General features: G+C 37.1%; 1 protein-coding gene across 1 annotated transcript in view; it reads right to left on the bottom strand.

Moving 5' to 3' along the window:
- Positions 1-16,207, bottom strand: part of GRID1 (glutamate receptor, ionotropic, delta 1) — a 554,546-nt gene that overhangs the window by 87,142 nt on the left and 451,197 nt on the right. The window contains exons 7-8 of the mRNA XM_010567883.1: positions 14,208-14,369; positions 12,789-12,908 (exon numbers count right to left, since the gene is read on the bottom strand). Of these exons, the coding sequence (XP_010566185.1) occupies positions 12,789-12,908; positions 14,208-14,369 (282 nt within the window). The remainder of the gene's footprint in view (positions 1-12,788; positions 12,909-14,207; positions 14,370-16,207) is intronic.

The following is a 16,207-nucleotide window of genomic DNA, read 5'->3' as shown; positions in this document are numbered from 1 at the left end:
AATGCAAATAAGAAACAGACTGCTGCTTGATGCTAGGCAGTGCCAGCAGACTTCAACTTGATGTGCTTCACATATGTCGGAGAGACAGACAGGAGGGGAATGTCCAACCTCATTCTTTCCACCAATATTGACCCCTTCCAACTAGAAAGCTTCCCTTAAGATGAAGGTTATTGATTTTCCAGCGTCCCTCTGTGGCAGACGCAAAGGTTTTAGTGATGGTGGCTCTGACTTTTTGCAGATGACTCAGCTATCAGATAATAATTACTCTCATATCCTCATCAGACTGTCCAATATTGAACTATGTTATTTATACTCAATAAATTCACCTGAATGATCACAGCAAGTCAGCAATGGGGAAACGGTGTGATATGCTGGGATGTTGAATGTCCTTGCCCCCATGGCTGGTTCAGTAACATACCACCTTGAAGCACAAAGGACGTTGCTACAGAGTTATTTTGCCTGCAGCGCACTTGTTAAAACAGAGCACTAGCACTATGGTAAGCTCTCTCTTCTGAACCTGAAAAATCATAATAAATTATACTGAAAAACTAATGTAATTGCAATAGTTGTTCTAAAGCCAAAACTACTTAATGCCTTAAAATTTTGATTAATTCTGGAAAATGCCTCTCTAGTCTAATCTAAACTCTTTTCCTTATGAAATCTGACTCTCACCAAAAGCTGAATATATTAATGAAAGTCAATCCAATACATATTTTCCATTTGTTCTTCTCTACTGGCTACAATAAATGACTGTTTTTCACTGCATCTTGGGAATGGAAGAAATAGAGAAAGATCATGGTACACGGATAATTAAAAAGATTCAACAGGACTCATCCTGGATAAAGTGTTATGAAGGTGATAAGTCATGGCTGACATAGTAGAACTGATAATGCACAGAAGTCTTGTAATACCACCCATAGGCAAAATATACAGAAATATATTACATAAATAATGAAAACTTATATGAAAACTTCTCCCTTTCTTCTTCTGAGATTTAACACTAGACATTTCTTTATTTTGTTATTAAATCAAACCACAGTTAAAATAACATAGTTCTAGATCTTGGAACAATTCATCTGTCTTTGCCCAAACCCGCTATCGATATTCAAAATAGGAACAGAGAGGAAACCAATACTGATTTGAATTCTACTCCGTCATATTGATTTGCGGAATGGATGGCATCTATTTAATCTCTCAGTTCATTGTACAACTATATGTTGTGTTGTATTAAAAAGTTGTGGTTAGGCAGCACAGAGGAAGGACTGATCTTTCAGAGCCAGACTGCACGCAGGGTCACACTGAATTGCTTGCAGAAATAGGGGAGATCATGGCTTCTGCGGGGGCAAATGACCATCCTTGACAGAGAGAAGCTTCCAGGGAGCAGGACGCAGTACACAAGTGAGGACCACGTAGCTGGGGATTAAACTGGGGGATGTGTGAGAGGAAGAGAAGCAAACTCGGAGAGCAGGCCCCCGACATAAGAGATTCAGCTTGAGATCCAGAGAAGACTGGACAGTTTGTTTTAATTAAGAAAGCCACTGAAATGTCCTGTAATGACAGCCACACTAGAGTAGCAGACTCTGTGGGCTGTACCCTAGATTCAGATTCACTCTTTCGTTTTAAGCCAGCTCAGCCAGCAAATCTGTGTTTTCTGCTTCGCTGGTTACTGTGTTCCTATTTGTGTTCAAATGAAAAAAAAAGCTCTAGATGCTGAATGTCCTTTCAGTGAGTCTATCAAGGAAAAGTCCTCCTCTGAACACTCAGAAACCAATCAGAGTTAATGGAAAATAGTAACAGAATCTCAGCACACCTCCCTCATGCTCATAAAGTAAATATTTTGTGCTCTCTTTTGCCCTCACTTGCCCTAATAAAAACATGGAGTAACAACCCTTATTTCTCTTTAAAATTTCTAGTGAAATTACCTTCTAATATCACCGAGCGAGTTCAGAAAACCTACCAAGAAATACTTCACTCCCAATTATTTATTTTAGAACTTAGGAGAAAGGAAAGAAAAAATAGCAGACAAAGCTTCAGATTCAGCTCCAGAAATGAGCTGCTCCCTCCTCGCGTTTGACCCATGAGCAGCAGTGTTTGTTATACCTAGCCTGAAAAACATACCTCACACCTGATCCACAAAACTATTCATCCCTATCTTAGCAAACACCCTGGAGAAGTCCCAATACTGAATGTTCTCAAAACTTAGATTTTGATAGCATTTTTCTGTCAGGATGGCAAAACTACAACAGCAGGTTTCTGAACACACAACCACATGGTTTATGTATTACACAATAATTATAGAGTTAACTACCTGGGCAACTCTTGATATAACAAAACCGTAGCCTCCAGGTGCTACTGAAATGTAAATAGCTACAGTGGCCCTGTAGATTGGTGCTGAATGACATCTTGAATGAGAGTAGAGAGAATGAGAGAGCTCAGTTTAGATCCAATACAGCTTAGACAGCAATCTTGCAAAGTATCTACTGACTTATGCCTTACTGTATTATTAATCTTATGGCAGAATAAATTGCACATAAATCTTTAAGAAAATTATAGATGGTGCTAGAACTACTCAAACTGAAATGTTCTCATACTATTAAATATCACCCATGCTCCTAGTTACTGGATATTAGCTTTTTTTCTGCATGTAAGCAATTGCCAATTCTTGTACTTGTCTAGGAGTACTTTCTGGTAAGGGTCCAGGGACTAAGTGCTTCAGTACCCTCAGTCGCCTATCTGCCCAAGCACTGTATTTGGAAAGCTTTAGCCTGCTTTGTAAAATAATGCCTATTTTTGCACTCTGTCAACCTTGTGTATGTTTAGGTAACAGCCCTTACTTATAAACAAAACAAAACAAATGCCCAAGAACTGATGTCAGCCAGATACAACCCACAGATGGTATCATCTCAACTATTTAAAAACATACCCACTTCTCTCATAGCGTTGTAACCAAATTTTATCAGTGGATAAAATTTTAAGAATTTGAGGCTTTACAACAAACAATGCAGGGAGATATAGCGGTCAACCTGCTGAAACCAATGATTCACTTGATGGGCTGGTAAAATCACCAGTCTGTTAGTTAACTACGTAACACAAAACAGTCACCACCGCTTTCACCACAGACACATGACCCCAGAAATCAGCACATGTAGGAAAAAGCATTTTCCTCCCCATTTGTTTTTGCCAGAGTTTTGTGACGGTGGGAGAAACAGCAGGACCAGGCAAGATGGCACAGAAACTTCAAGCACAGCGGGAACAAGTGCAAGCACTGTCCTGAGTAAAGCACTAGGAAAGGACCTTTCGGTGGAATTCCAATTGAGAGGAATTTACTGTTATAAGCAAGCAAGCCCTCTTTCTTCTCCTTAGTTGTCATATTCAGGGCAACTGACCTTGGCAAGCAATTTTAAAGCAAATAACTGGTGTCAGATTTAACTATTTTTATGCTGTTTCTTTCCCTAAAAGAAAGCCTGGATCTGGCTACTTGCTTCAGTCAATAATGAACAGCAGCACATTTCTCCTTAACTCCTCCACTATAACAGAGAATCCCTGGATTATTCTTTTTTTTTTTTTTACTGTTCATTACATCTGCTTTCCAACAAAGCCCAATACCTGCAAGTTCTTCAGACCTCATCAATACATTCTATGGGACTTTTTGCAAGTTACCTTTTCACAGAAAAGATATTGTTGTGAGTGAAGTAGATGTTGGCGGGCTGGAGCTGGTTTACTACATTCAAGAAGTATTCCGTTTCAAAGATATTTACTCCATGCATTTGAAGAATTACATGATCATAGATAGCATCCTTCATCCAATGATCTCAAAGCACAGTACAAAAGTTAATAATGAATACGGAAAGAGAGTTACATCACTGGGCTCTTCATGGCATCTTAAATTCATAGGCAGAATACTCGTACTGGCATCCTGCATGCTTTACGCTCTGTACAATTCTATTTATAAAAACCCAATGGGCTTAAGGCATGCAACCAGATGATTCTGCAACTTGCAATTTAATTTCAGGACAGGTATATAATTGTTCATAAAAGAATTTTGACTGCAAAGGTGATTTCGCCACCTGAGATACCAGGCTTCAGCTCTTCGACATGACACTTCTGTCTGGTTTACACTGTACTAACACGATGCTTTCTGAGCCTGCCCTGTCTTCACGAAGGAAAAGCTGCGTGCAGGGTCACTGTCAGCAAAATACACCTCTTCTTTGTGATACTCTACTCACCATTTCAGATCCAGGTGTCATTTCAGGTTATTAACATTTTTTTTAAGCTCTGCATGACCTGGAATCCAGACACCTAAGAAATCACCTCTATCCCATTTTCCATTCAGTCTAGTGGCAATTGTATTTTTCACTTCAAATAGCTAGGGCATGGCTTCCTAGGGCAAACAGGGTGATTTGTCTGACAGATTCAACCTCTGGAAATTGTTCCCAATAATCTCCATCAAAAGCGGATCTTGGCAAGCTTCAGTATTCAAGCGGTTTCTGTTGTCGGGGGTTTTTTTGCCCCTTGGATCTAAGTTGAATTCAAATGTGCCACTGCATTTAATAGCTATTTCAGCCTATGCCAACATACCAACAACTGACTTTTTAAATAGTGTCAATATTTTTTATTATTATTATTATGTTTGCTTATGTACCTCTTTTATGCTGGAAAATACTTAAAAGATATGTATATATTAATAGATATTGGTTAAAAAAATATATTTTGTTGCTAACATACAACTTAAAAATGTGTCCTGTTAGCAAAGATATTGTGGGGGAGCTCTATTATATGTTTTTACATCACACTTATTAACATATTAAGACTACAGACATACTATAATCTGATAGCCTGTTACATAGAAGTCATGCTCAGAAATATTCCATTTTGAGAGTTATATTTATGCCTGATACTGTCTCCATGCCAATAAACAAGTTTTATTTTGTGACATCTGTGTATTTTACCCAACTATATAAATTCATTCACTCCTACAGCAAGAGATACTGTGGTATTGGACCAGGCATATTTTAAAATTCTTTCCTTGACATAGGCTCACATTGATTATAGATTGTACCTATTTTAAGGTAAATCTGAGTGTTTTCTGTGTGGTCTGAAAACAGAAAGTCCTCAGTTTAAAGGCGGTTCTGCCAGGAACTGGACCACCAGCAGGCAATCTCTGCCAAATACTGTTATTTCAGTGAATTAGCCAATACAGACAAAGAGGTTTAATCAGAGCTCTGATGCCCTTTTGCATGTATCTTTCCAAAGAGTAAGTTGAGGAATTAATGTTATTCTTTTTTTAAGTATAATGAAATTAAGGAACCAAGCCAAAGCAATTCAGATAGTTTGTGGCACTTTGTGACACAAAAGTTCCTCATGTCCCACATTTGGGCTGACCGCTAAGACATCTTGCCATTAAACTTGGCTTTGAAAACCTGCATGTGAAAGTGTTTATTGGTATACAGTAATATAATCTGGCATGAAATGGCAGAAATAGAAGCAAAAATAGAACGGGAATTTTAAATAACTTCTACTTCTGTTGTTTATTTTCATAGAACTAAACAGAAACCATAGAATTTTGTCATTTTTCTTTACAAAACTGATGTAGCGTGACTAAAGAGCTTAACTACCTGTATTTAAACATCCACTTTTTGACATATTGAATATATCAGAGCAATATACAGATGAAGACAACATAGTTATCCTGGTTTTTAACATTACTGCTGAAATAAATGACTTCATAAACTATTCTTGGCACCTACACAGTTTTGCAGTTTACCGAATGGTATGAGATAACAACAATAATTTGAAGAATTAAATGCATTTCAAAAACTACAGAAAGGAAACCGCGCACGGTCTCCCTCAACATACAATCCTTGCAACTGTCCTTGACACTGAAATCATGCTGCAAATGAAGAGATGTTAGAACTCCTTAGTTTATGTACTTATGAAAACCAAGATCTGACATCTACTGGATTTGTTAGTTAAAATAATTGAGCTTGCATTTTGGTATTATCATTAATATTTTTCAAAGGGATTTTGCTAAACAGACATTATGCTAAAAAAGCTAGTCAGACACTCAACAGAAAGTTCTTCTGGTTTTGGTGTGATTTTTAAACAACCAGCATGATTCAAAGATATTTCTTAAGGCAGGAAATAAAAAAAAAGACAGACTGTCCCTCTCTTCTGGAGTAGTGGGCTTACTGCCTTTGTTCAAGGTTGATGCTGTGCAAAAGAGAATAGCAAATAATCCTTGCCTTTGGATTGCCAAAAAGGTAAAAAGAATTTATTAAGCTTTTTTCAAATACTTTCTATTTTCTTTGCTGTTAAGCTCAGAAAATCTTGACCTGTTTCCCTATGGAAATACATTTTTCTTCATAGTGTACACACTTAAGCACGGAATTCTTCATGAGCTGAGCTATAGAAAGGGGCTTTCTCTTCATCCCATTCTCAATGTCTCCTAGGATCCATCAATAAATTATAGGAGTTTTGATGAAAACTCCATAATTAAAGATGTAACTGGTTTTAGAAGGCTGATTTTAACACTCCTAACATCCCAATTTTATGCAATATTGCATACGTGTTAAAAAAGGAGCATGTTATACCCAAGATTCATTATAATCTGGTAAGTATGACATAGCATGTGGCTTATGAATTAAACAGAATTTCTAAACATACAGGCAGTGGTGCATGTGGGCTGTGGAAACTTCAGCAGCGTCCTAATTGCTGTAGGTATCCTGGCCCTGCTTGTAACTCAGATATGGCTGCTTTTTAAAATCTAGCCTCAAGCTTCATGCTGTGAAAATGTCATATAAACAGCCGAACAGTCTTCCAAAGGAGAAGACCAGCATTATCTTATGCTTGGAGGAATTCCAACTGAAATTTGCAAGACATCCCTTTTACTCGGGGTTGACACTGGTATAATTTGTAAATACATACAGCATTTTGTTTCTGCAAATACAAGTAACAGTTTATGCAAAAGCATGGGTTCCATTGGCAATGTTGTCCAAAAACGTAAAATAAAATTTAAAAAATTTAAAAAGAACTACGTATGACGCATTTGCAACAAAACATGCATTTCTAAACTTGCTTACCTACTTTTCAGTCAGTGAGTGTAATAATTCAGCTATAATTTTATATTGAAAGCATACAGAACATAAAATATTTTAATTACAAAAAAAAAAAATAAAAAATTGCAGAACTTGGGCAAAGAGGGACCCAACTTCATTTCAGAAAAGCATTCAGGTTCATCACATTTCTTCTTCAGTATTCTTCTATAGTTTAAAAATTGATCATAGCCATTTCCTATATGTTTAGCTGTAATTTTCACCATGAATAATTCAATTTATAGAATTTGCAAGGAATGCATTTATTTTTATTCTTCACATCCATCTTGTACAGAAAATTACAACTAAAAAATGAAGGAGTTCTATTACTTCGAGTAAAATACTCCAGATTTTTCTTCAGTTTGACACAATGAATTTATAGGGTGAATTGCAATACTCTTTTTCCAAATTATTCTACCATGACACTCAATCAACTCAAGCAGAAAGAGCAAGTTAAACCAAAGGTACATATGTGGAAATTGTATTTTACCCAAAATGAGAGGACTATTGCCCGTCCCTTTACAAGAAGACAGGGGATCTTTAGTGATCACAAGTAGCCAAAACTTCAGTCTTACATTTCAGCTGAAAGACACCTTGGCAACAGAGATTAAACCAAATTACTACACCCAAGTGCATGCTCAAACAGGAGGCAGGCGTCTGTTTTACAGCTGAACTCAATTTAGTTATGTATTTTTCTGTATAAGTAAAACTGATTCAATTCCAGTAGTAACCACCTAAGATAATTCTCTTCAGGATATATCTTTTAGTGGCATATGACATGATTTGGCAATACTCTTGCAGATGAAAGCACTTGATACTGCAGACCCCTAAAATACAGTTCCTTTTTGCAACGAATAAGAAGCATAGGACTTCTCATCATGATAATGACGAGATTCTCTGTAAAAGTAACAATGCCAATTAAAGCACTGTATCAGGCTTCAAAAATGGTGTTTCAACAACTGTGAAGCATGTCACAAAACTATTTGCAGTGACTTCTGCAATCTGCCTCCGAAGTGCTGGAGGAAACAAGTATGACTGTCTATGAAGCAAATGATATTTCAAGAAAATCTAATTTAAAACAATTAAAACATATCAACTGACAGAAATGAATAACCAACAGTAAACGTTATCATTTTGAACAGAATGTTTCTTATGAAATAGAGCATGTGTGTAAACCATTAATTCTGCCTTCATTACAGCCAGCTTGGGAAAGAATTGCAGATTGCTTTATTAAAAATATGATCCCTGTCATAAAATAAACTAAATAACAACATCATTTCACACTTACAGAAGATCCTCCTGCCAAGGATGAAGATAAACATGCATTATCTAACTAAGCCTAATCACATCCCTTCAAGGGCAGGCAGTTGTTGTGGTGGTATTCTCTGCGTACACGGTCAAATAAGAACAAATAGGCTTATACCTCAAGGGCTTACCGTGAGCTAGTGAGTTGCTAGGAATACCACCCTGGAGTCCTGACTCCCTTATTTTTGCTCACACAGCTGGATCACAAAACTATTATATTGTGTGGAATCCACCCAAGTGCAGAAACAGAAGAAACATGAACCAGCTCAGATGTTCTGAAAGGTACAGCAGGGCTTTCATTAATAAGAACTAATAATACAGATGGTCAATAAGGAGGGAATTAATGTAGCCCTGACCTCCTTTCCCACTTCATGTCCCTCGTACTGTGGAAGTGGGACATAGCTGTCCATTGACAATTCCAAACAAGCTCTTAAGGGGTGGTCTCTCATACCATTAGGAATACACAGTTTTTAATAGTCTGATTCATTCAATTTCTAAATGTTTTTGCTAGAGTCCTTTTTTTCGATCAGACTTCAAAACTTTGCACAAAGCAGGCAAATACTCCATCCTACAGATGGGGACAGCGGGCCAAGGGAGCAAAACGATGTAATGATCACCCCAGCCACTGCCAGTGGTGGGAATGAACCAAAGGCTCAGGAAGCTTAAGGTAGATGATGTAAAAATGTAAACATACAAGAAAGTCTTTATGCATCCATATAGGTGAAAAAATAAATTCATAAAGGACTAATGAGTAAGAATTTAAAAGAGTGAAAAAAAGAAGCATGTTGGTAACTCTAAATTCAGAGGAAGACCATTCAATGGTAAGTAACCCAGCAATTACAGCAATTAAGGCTGATGCTGAATTTGATGCATACGCCCTTAGCGTGGGAGGTGGACAGAAGAGATGAAATGAAAAGAAAGGGGGTTTTATCTGCTACAAATGCAAATCCCAAAAGTCTCAAAGGGTTTTGAACATAATAGGCTATTAGTCTCATTCCTTCCGCTCCATAAGCTTCACCTGAACATTTTATACCACTTTTCCTTGTTTTTCCAAGTTACACTTCCTCTGTGTTTCTTTCATTCTTTTTTTCACTCAAATTTCATTCAATTTAAAACATTAGTGTGGCATCAGCTATTAAAGTTTCTTACTTTTTTCTTTTTGGTTTATTCTGTTATGTTTTATACTTTCTACAGTTCCCTTCTCGCTTTATATCCAGTTCTTTTTCTTTTTTTTTTTTTTTTAAATATACAGATACTCAGGTTGCTATTTTTAAAGATGTTTACAGACATTAGGAACATAAAACATACTGGCAATCATCAAGCACTAGGCATTTAAGCCTTTTCAGTGTCTCTGACAGTCTTACCCTTCAACTTTCAAATGCCCTGATAAGTCACCACACCGATGTCTTTTTTTTAAGCATGAAAACCCATGCTTTCTCAACTTCCACATGCACACAGTGAATAGAAGGCAATCACCTGAGTCTCTGTAAAGCAAGGTGGTATACCTTAAGAGACATACCCTGTTCTTTTATGTTTAAACTAAAGAAATGAGAACATTTTCTGAAGTTTCCCTTTCGCTAATGTACGCCCAAAGGAAAAAGAAAAGACACACAAAAAATACACAAAACCCACTATCAGCCTTTACCACAAATATATGGTGTAGACTTGTGGAATAAATGAGAAGGTATACTAAGCGAGAAAATACATATATTTACTTGCACTGATAACTAAATCACAGCTAGTGGAAGGAACAATTCTCTACAGAAAGACCAGATCTCAGGGCAACTGGAAAGACTTAAGATGTCTCTACAGAAAGGCCCTGAAAATTCCTGCCAGATTTGGGTTACTATCTTGGACATCCTCCTAGGAGTCCTTCTGGTGGAAATGATCCCCAAGAAACTTTCTAAGGGATGTTGAGTATTAAAAGTCCACTAGCTTTTGACTGGATTCCCTCTAAGGCTCAACACTCAATGTTACAGTCTTTTGCCCTACTCTGCCACAGATCTTAAGTCAAAGGCTTTTTGTAGGGTCAGGGCAGGGATGAATAGATACAGATGCTCTCCATACAGAGGAATAGAAAACCACGCAGAAAGAAACCTCTGTTTTTCACCTCCACAGCTAAATCTGAGGAAAGGCTGATACAAAAACAACTGACAATAAATCAGAATTGATCTCTCACTCAAGTAATATAAACGAGACAAGAATGACTTTCTGAGCTTTTAAAAGTAATTCTGAGCTGTAACATATTTTTGCTGCAATAATAAAAAGTCAGGCTGTCTAAATAATTGAATACCAGTAGTTCCATGGTAATGTTGCTCTAAGAAATATCATCTCTTCCAAGTTCTCCTACAGACTTCTCTAGCACATTGCTGACTTTTTACTCTCTCTATATATTAGGCTAAAAGTATCATTTTCAGAACCTAATTTTAGCTCAGAGTAGTATTCTACAGGCAGGAGCTTTTTACCCGTTTAGAATTATACTCCCTTTCATTTTGGGAACTGTATAATGTTCTGCATTTAACATCCAAAGGGTTAAGTCTTCCTCTATTAACCATCTAATCCCAAAGTAGCACATTAGGGATCAAAAGTGGTATATCAGTTTAGTCATTTTAGTCATTTTCCCATTTAGTCATTTTACCTATTTCTTTGCCTTGTGGTCCCTTTTGAGTAATATTGTAGCTATCTTCACTTCACCCATCTGGATTATATCTCAATTTGGCCAGTGTGCTACACATACTGAAGTGAGAGCTTTTGTATATGTGTTACCATATTTGAAATGTACATTAGAAAAAAAGTAATAATGTATACTCACACATCATCATTTCCCTTTAAGGCCTCAAACCTGCTCTGAGTGGTAATCATGCCAATTTTACTGAAAGGTAAATCGAAGCATAAAGTGGTTACGTGACTTACTCAAAGTCACCTGGGAATTCTGTAACAAAATGGAACCAAACTCAAATGTCCCATGGCATCCATCTGCTAGGGATAATGCAGCCCTGAGGTGACACTCATGCTTTTCTGTAGTGGCAGCTGGAAACACAGTAGGATAGTCCACAGCATCTCACATGGCACTGGATACTTCTGGTTTGCATACTTGTGCATAAAGTGAGGTGCATACTTCTGTTTATGAACTGGAATTGCTTCCTAGGCCTCCTAAGCCATTTTATTGAATAGGCAACACTGTTTCCAAAATTAAGATAATTTTTCATTATTCAGGTAATGTTTGGAACTTAGACTTCCACATTTGCAGTAGAAATCTTCTAGAAAATAAAGTGGACCAAGAAATAGCCTTTTCTGGTCATTACAATACAGGAGGGTGCCTAGCCAATCTGAAGTCTTCAGAGAGATTTTTTGGCAACAGAAGTTTCTCAATTATATCTCCTGGAGCTTTATGCATTTCAAATACTTCTCTTCCTTCTGTTGAATTTCTAATAGATATTGCAAGCCTTTGGCTCCATGTCCAGAATCCCTGTGCCAAATTAGACTCTGAAAGAATCTCAGGTTTACCTGTTTAAGCTGATAACGTAAACACAAGTTCTTTGCTTGTTTTTACATTTAGGCTCATGTAATTCAGGTGAATGAAAACAAAACACAGAGACCAATGGTCAAATGAAAACAGAAACTGTCACAAATTTTAACTCTTCGTAGAATCTTCTTTGGCTCTGCTTAACGTAGAACCCATTGACCATACAGTGGTAACATCTGTATTCAACCGGCTGACGAGTTTAGGGACATTTTGTAACTTGGTTTCCAACCTGAACCTCCCTGTTCAATTGAGAAATTCAGGTGTTTTCAGAGCATCCCCTCTGTATGAACATATTCAAGGTAGCCTTCTCAGCCCGTGACAATTTATGTTAGTAACCCCATGGAACCACTCTAACTGTTTTCTAATCCTCATCAGTCCTTGTTCCATCAGCTACCATTGATAGGCCATCCTTTACTTTACATGCTATAACATCATCCATTTTGGAAATTATGTTCTCTAGAGGTTTTTTATTTATTTGTCTCAAACTCTTGCAGCAGCTATACTTTGAAACATCTTTGTGTGTTTAGGTAATTTATATTCTCAGTGAGCTTCCTTAGTAAGACAAGTACCAGTTATATCAATTGTATCTTAACAACAAAATACATGAGCAGAATTATGCAGTTTTCACTATTATGTTCACAGTATTGTTATGGCACTGCATCATTACTGCACATGTGGAAACAACTTGCAGGACTCCTGCCTACCAATATAAAATTAGCTTTTAAGATTTAAATGTGTAAGATATTAGAAAATATTTCTCTTACAGTAAATTTCTTCTGCAGTGTAGCACTAAACATTCTCCTGTGAAGTAGGATGTATATTATTTAGAAGAAAACAAAAGAGAGAAAGAAGCAGCTTATCTTTACCCTCCGCACATCTTTGCCAAATGTTTCGCTGTAGCTAGTGCCCAGTATTTCAAATTGAACATAGGGGTTGGCGCCATCTTCTCTGAACTCCATAACACCAGTAAGCCCAGTTATATGGCCCTAAGGAAATAAGTTTCAGAAATTTTAGAATAGAACAAATTTGCCTTTATAAACACTCCTCTTCATTAAAGGTATGCCAAATCTGCTTTGAAAATGTTTACAGTGAGCTTAAATGTGGCAATTACATGTTCTTCAATAGCTCAAATATAGCGCCAGACAAAAGACTTTTTTTTTTTTTTTTTTGAGAAAATTAGTTTAGCACTAACACATCCACTTCATATTGTGGAAAAAAGCCATCAGGTCTTCATTGTTCACAGAGACAGACCCCAAAGAAAAGGAGAAGGACCTTAGTGGACCGTGAGACAACAGCCCTTTCAGTGTAACTGAGGGCAGCAGGTTCAGTTCTGGGTTGAATACAAAGGCATGAACTCCAAGTCCAAAAGAAAGAGTATGCCTGCTGTGCTCCCAAGAGAGGCAATAAAGAAAAGATAAAATTTTAACTATAATTAAAACCTCTCTGTGAAAGTAACATGGAGTTTGATTTGGGGTTTGTAGCGAAGAAGCTTGAAATGACACTAAAGTTTCAATTAATTTAGCAACAAAGGATGGTATCATTAGGACTGGTCAGAGCATAATATAACACTTGATCAAATTGCATCATTTTACTAGGGGAAAACCATATCATCAATAAATATGGGGAAACAGGTATTTTTTCCAAACAATTGCTAAAGTTAGTATAGTAAAAAACAAGTACTCTTCCCACTAGTATTTGTGATCAAATAACTTTCATACAAGAAGTTACCATGCATCTGCAAAGCCACAGTACTGTCCATATTTGAGTAACTCAACATGCTGCAAGACAGTGTGACTGTTAGTGACAACTTAGTTGAAACAGATCCCTTTTGCTCTGGGCTATAGTACACAAATAGATACTTACCAATGCTCAGCTAACTTATGAAGCTAGTTGAGCTGTAGTAAATGGAACATAAGCCTTACACCTTGTCATAGGTTGGCCCCTCGAGCTCCTTAAGTTCTTCTTTGGGGAAAATTGTTATGATGCATGCATACATCAATTTGTATGACTTCCTAATCACACTACCTCCACAGAAGATAGCTATGAGAACAACAGAAGTAGCACACACACCGCTGGAGCAACACTACAGTGTGTATTATTTGTTTGTAATAAATCATTTGCTTGTTTAATAGCTGTAGATCATTCCTGGTAGTTGTAAATCACTTGCTTGTAATAAATCAAAGAAAAGTTGCATAGAGGTCAAAAACCTCTTCAAAAGCTAATCTCAAGTAGCAATGAAGCAACTCTTTCAATTGCTCACACAGTTGTGGTTTGTCTATTCTCACCTTCTTAATAGTCTCTAGCATGGATCGTCCTCCATTCCAAGGTTTGGTGGATTTCCTCATGCAGTTCAGACTCGCCATGCTGTGCCATTTCCTGTCCTCCAGTTTTCTGTGGAAAGCATTGGCCAGCATGAGCACACTGTCATACAGGTACAGGTTGGAAACCTGCAAACAATAACAAGAATGAGCCTCTCTGTTTATATGAGCATCCTTTTGAAGAAACCGTGAAAACCAGCAAACAAACAAAACAAAACAAAAGAGGACACAAGTAAAAACTAAAAGTTGGGTATTTTTGACATGTTCAACAGTCAAGGCAATTCAGACAAATACCAGTGGTCACTCCCACCTTCTTTTCTGCTTGGCACCTGGGCCCTTCTGGCCAAGGGGCTCTGGCACACTTGCATTGCCTGTGCCTTGCCTACATGACTGCAATGCAGTGCTGTAAAGATGTAAGAGATCACAGTTCAAATACAAACTCGAGCTCTAGAAGGAGTACAGCTATCTATCAATGAGAGACAAGGACTGCTACTTTGTCAGTCCTTTCAGCAAGGAGTAAAACATAGGATGGAATTAAGTTCCTGTTCTTTTTGTTCATTTGAGCAATCTCCTTGGTAATTTCTAGCACACAAAAACATAATACTAATGCAAATGTTTAGAACAGAGGGAAGAAAAATGACAGTATTATTTTGGTCTTATCTCTCTCCACCAAATATAGAGGAGACTGGTTACTATTCTACTTTTTCTGGAGCTATTGATTTTAGCCTCATTATTTTTCAATTTATATGAGAGAGAAAAAGAACAATAATTGACGACAAAGGCTCTAGTAAGAACACCACCACACTAGTAATGGTCAACTATGTGTTTCATTTTTCAAACCAAGACATGCCCAGCAAAACAAGATCAGATCTTTGACATGCAGCAGTATCCACTGCAAGTGGTAAAACTTTAGTGGTGGAAGTTGGCTGAGAGAAGTGATTTAAAAAAAATAGATACTCTCTACCTGTTTCCAGAGTTTACATGCACTCTTCTTCAAACCTATGCACAGACTCAGGTGTATTGATTTACTCTTTACTAAACTCAAATCTCCAGCTAGCATCAGTTGCCAGATACAGCTTTTTTTAATTATTATTAAAAAGATACTCTCCTAGCTGAAGGCTTTACTCACGGTGATCCACGAATTTGCCATTTATCTTTTGGATTTCTCTAATTCACCATAGAAAATAGTGCCTAGCAACCAGGAAAGGGTTACATGTGGAAGTTAATGCAGCTGCATACTTCCTATAAAAATGTCACTGAGCTGTGAAAGCTTAAACTTATATTATTATTATTGCATCACTGGCTCCAAGTAAACTTCTGATATCTTAAGATCCTAATCTTCAGAAACAAAATGTTTCATGTTCCCTGCAGTTTGACATAAATTGAGAACCTAGGTGCTTTCAAAAATCTTTTAGTATAAGTAAAACTGAACAAAAGTTATATGAACAAAAATTCATTTTGAAAGAATCAAAATAGGAAGAAAATACACAAAAAAGAGGTTGAGGATACCCACTTATTTAAGTGACTAAACAGAAAAAGGGATCTTAATGCGAAAATAATGCAAAAGCTATGAGATACTATCACTGGGAATCTCTCCCATCTGGCATTGCCTTTTCTTTCCAGCTTTCCTGAACAAGCAATCTACATTCCCTATATTTGCTATTTTATCCAGTTATTCCTTTTCCTTTTAAAAGTTTCCAAAGCAGCTACTTTGCAGATTTCCTCTCTTTTTAAGAAAAGCAAGTAGTTAAAAAATTATTGAGAGTCCCAGCAACGAAGTCTCTTCTGCTTAGTTGCATTTGTCTCCCTACTCTGCAGATACTTTCCAACCAACTTTCAAATAAAGCAACCAAACGCATCCCTATTATTCCACAGGGCACTTTTCCTCTTCTGTGTTAAGCTACTCTCCACAAAAAAAAAAAAAAAAAAATCAAAACAAAACCCTAAACCCACAAAATAAACCACCC

Source organism: Haliaeetus leucocephalus, unplaced genomic scaffold, assembly GCF_000737465.1.
Source record: "Haliaeetus leucocephalus isolate CR32 unplaced genomic scaffold, Haliaeetus_leucocephalus-4.0 Scaffold229, whole genome shotgun sequence".
Lineage (NCBI taxonomy): Eukaryota > Metazoa > Chordata > Aves > Accipitriformes > Accipitridae > Haliaeetus > Haliaeetus leucocephalus.
Note: the sequence above shows the minus strand (reverse complement) of the source record. Positions and strands in the feature narration are given on the sequence as shown.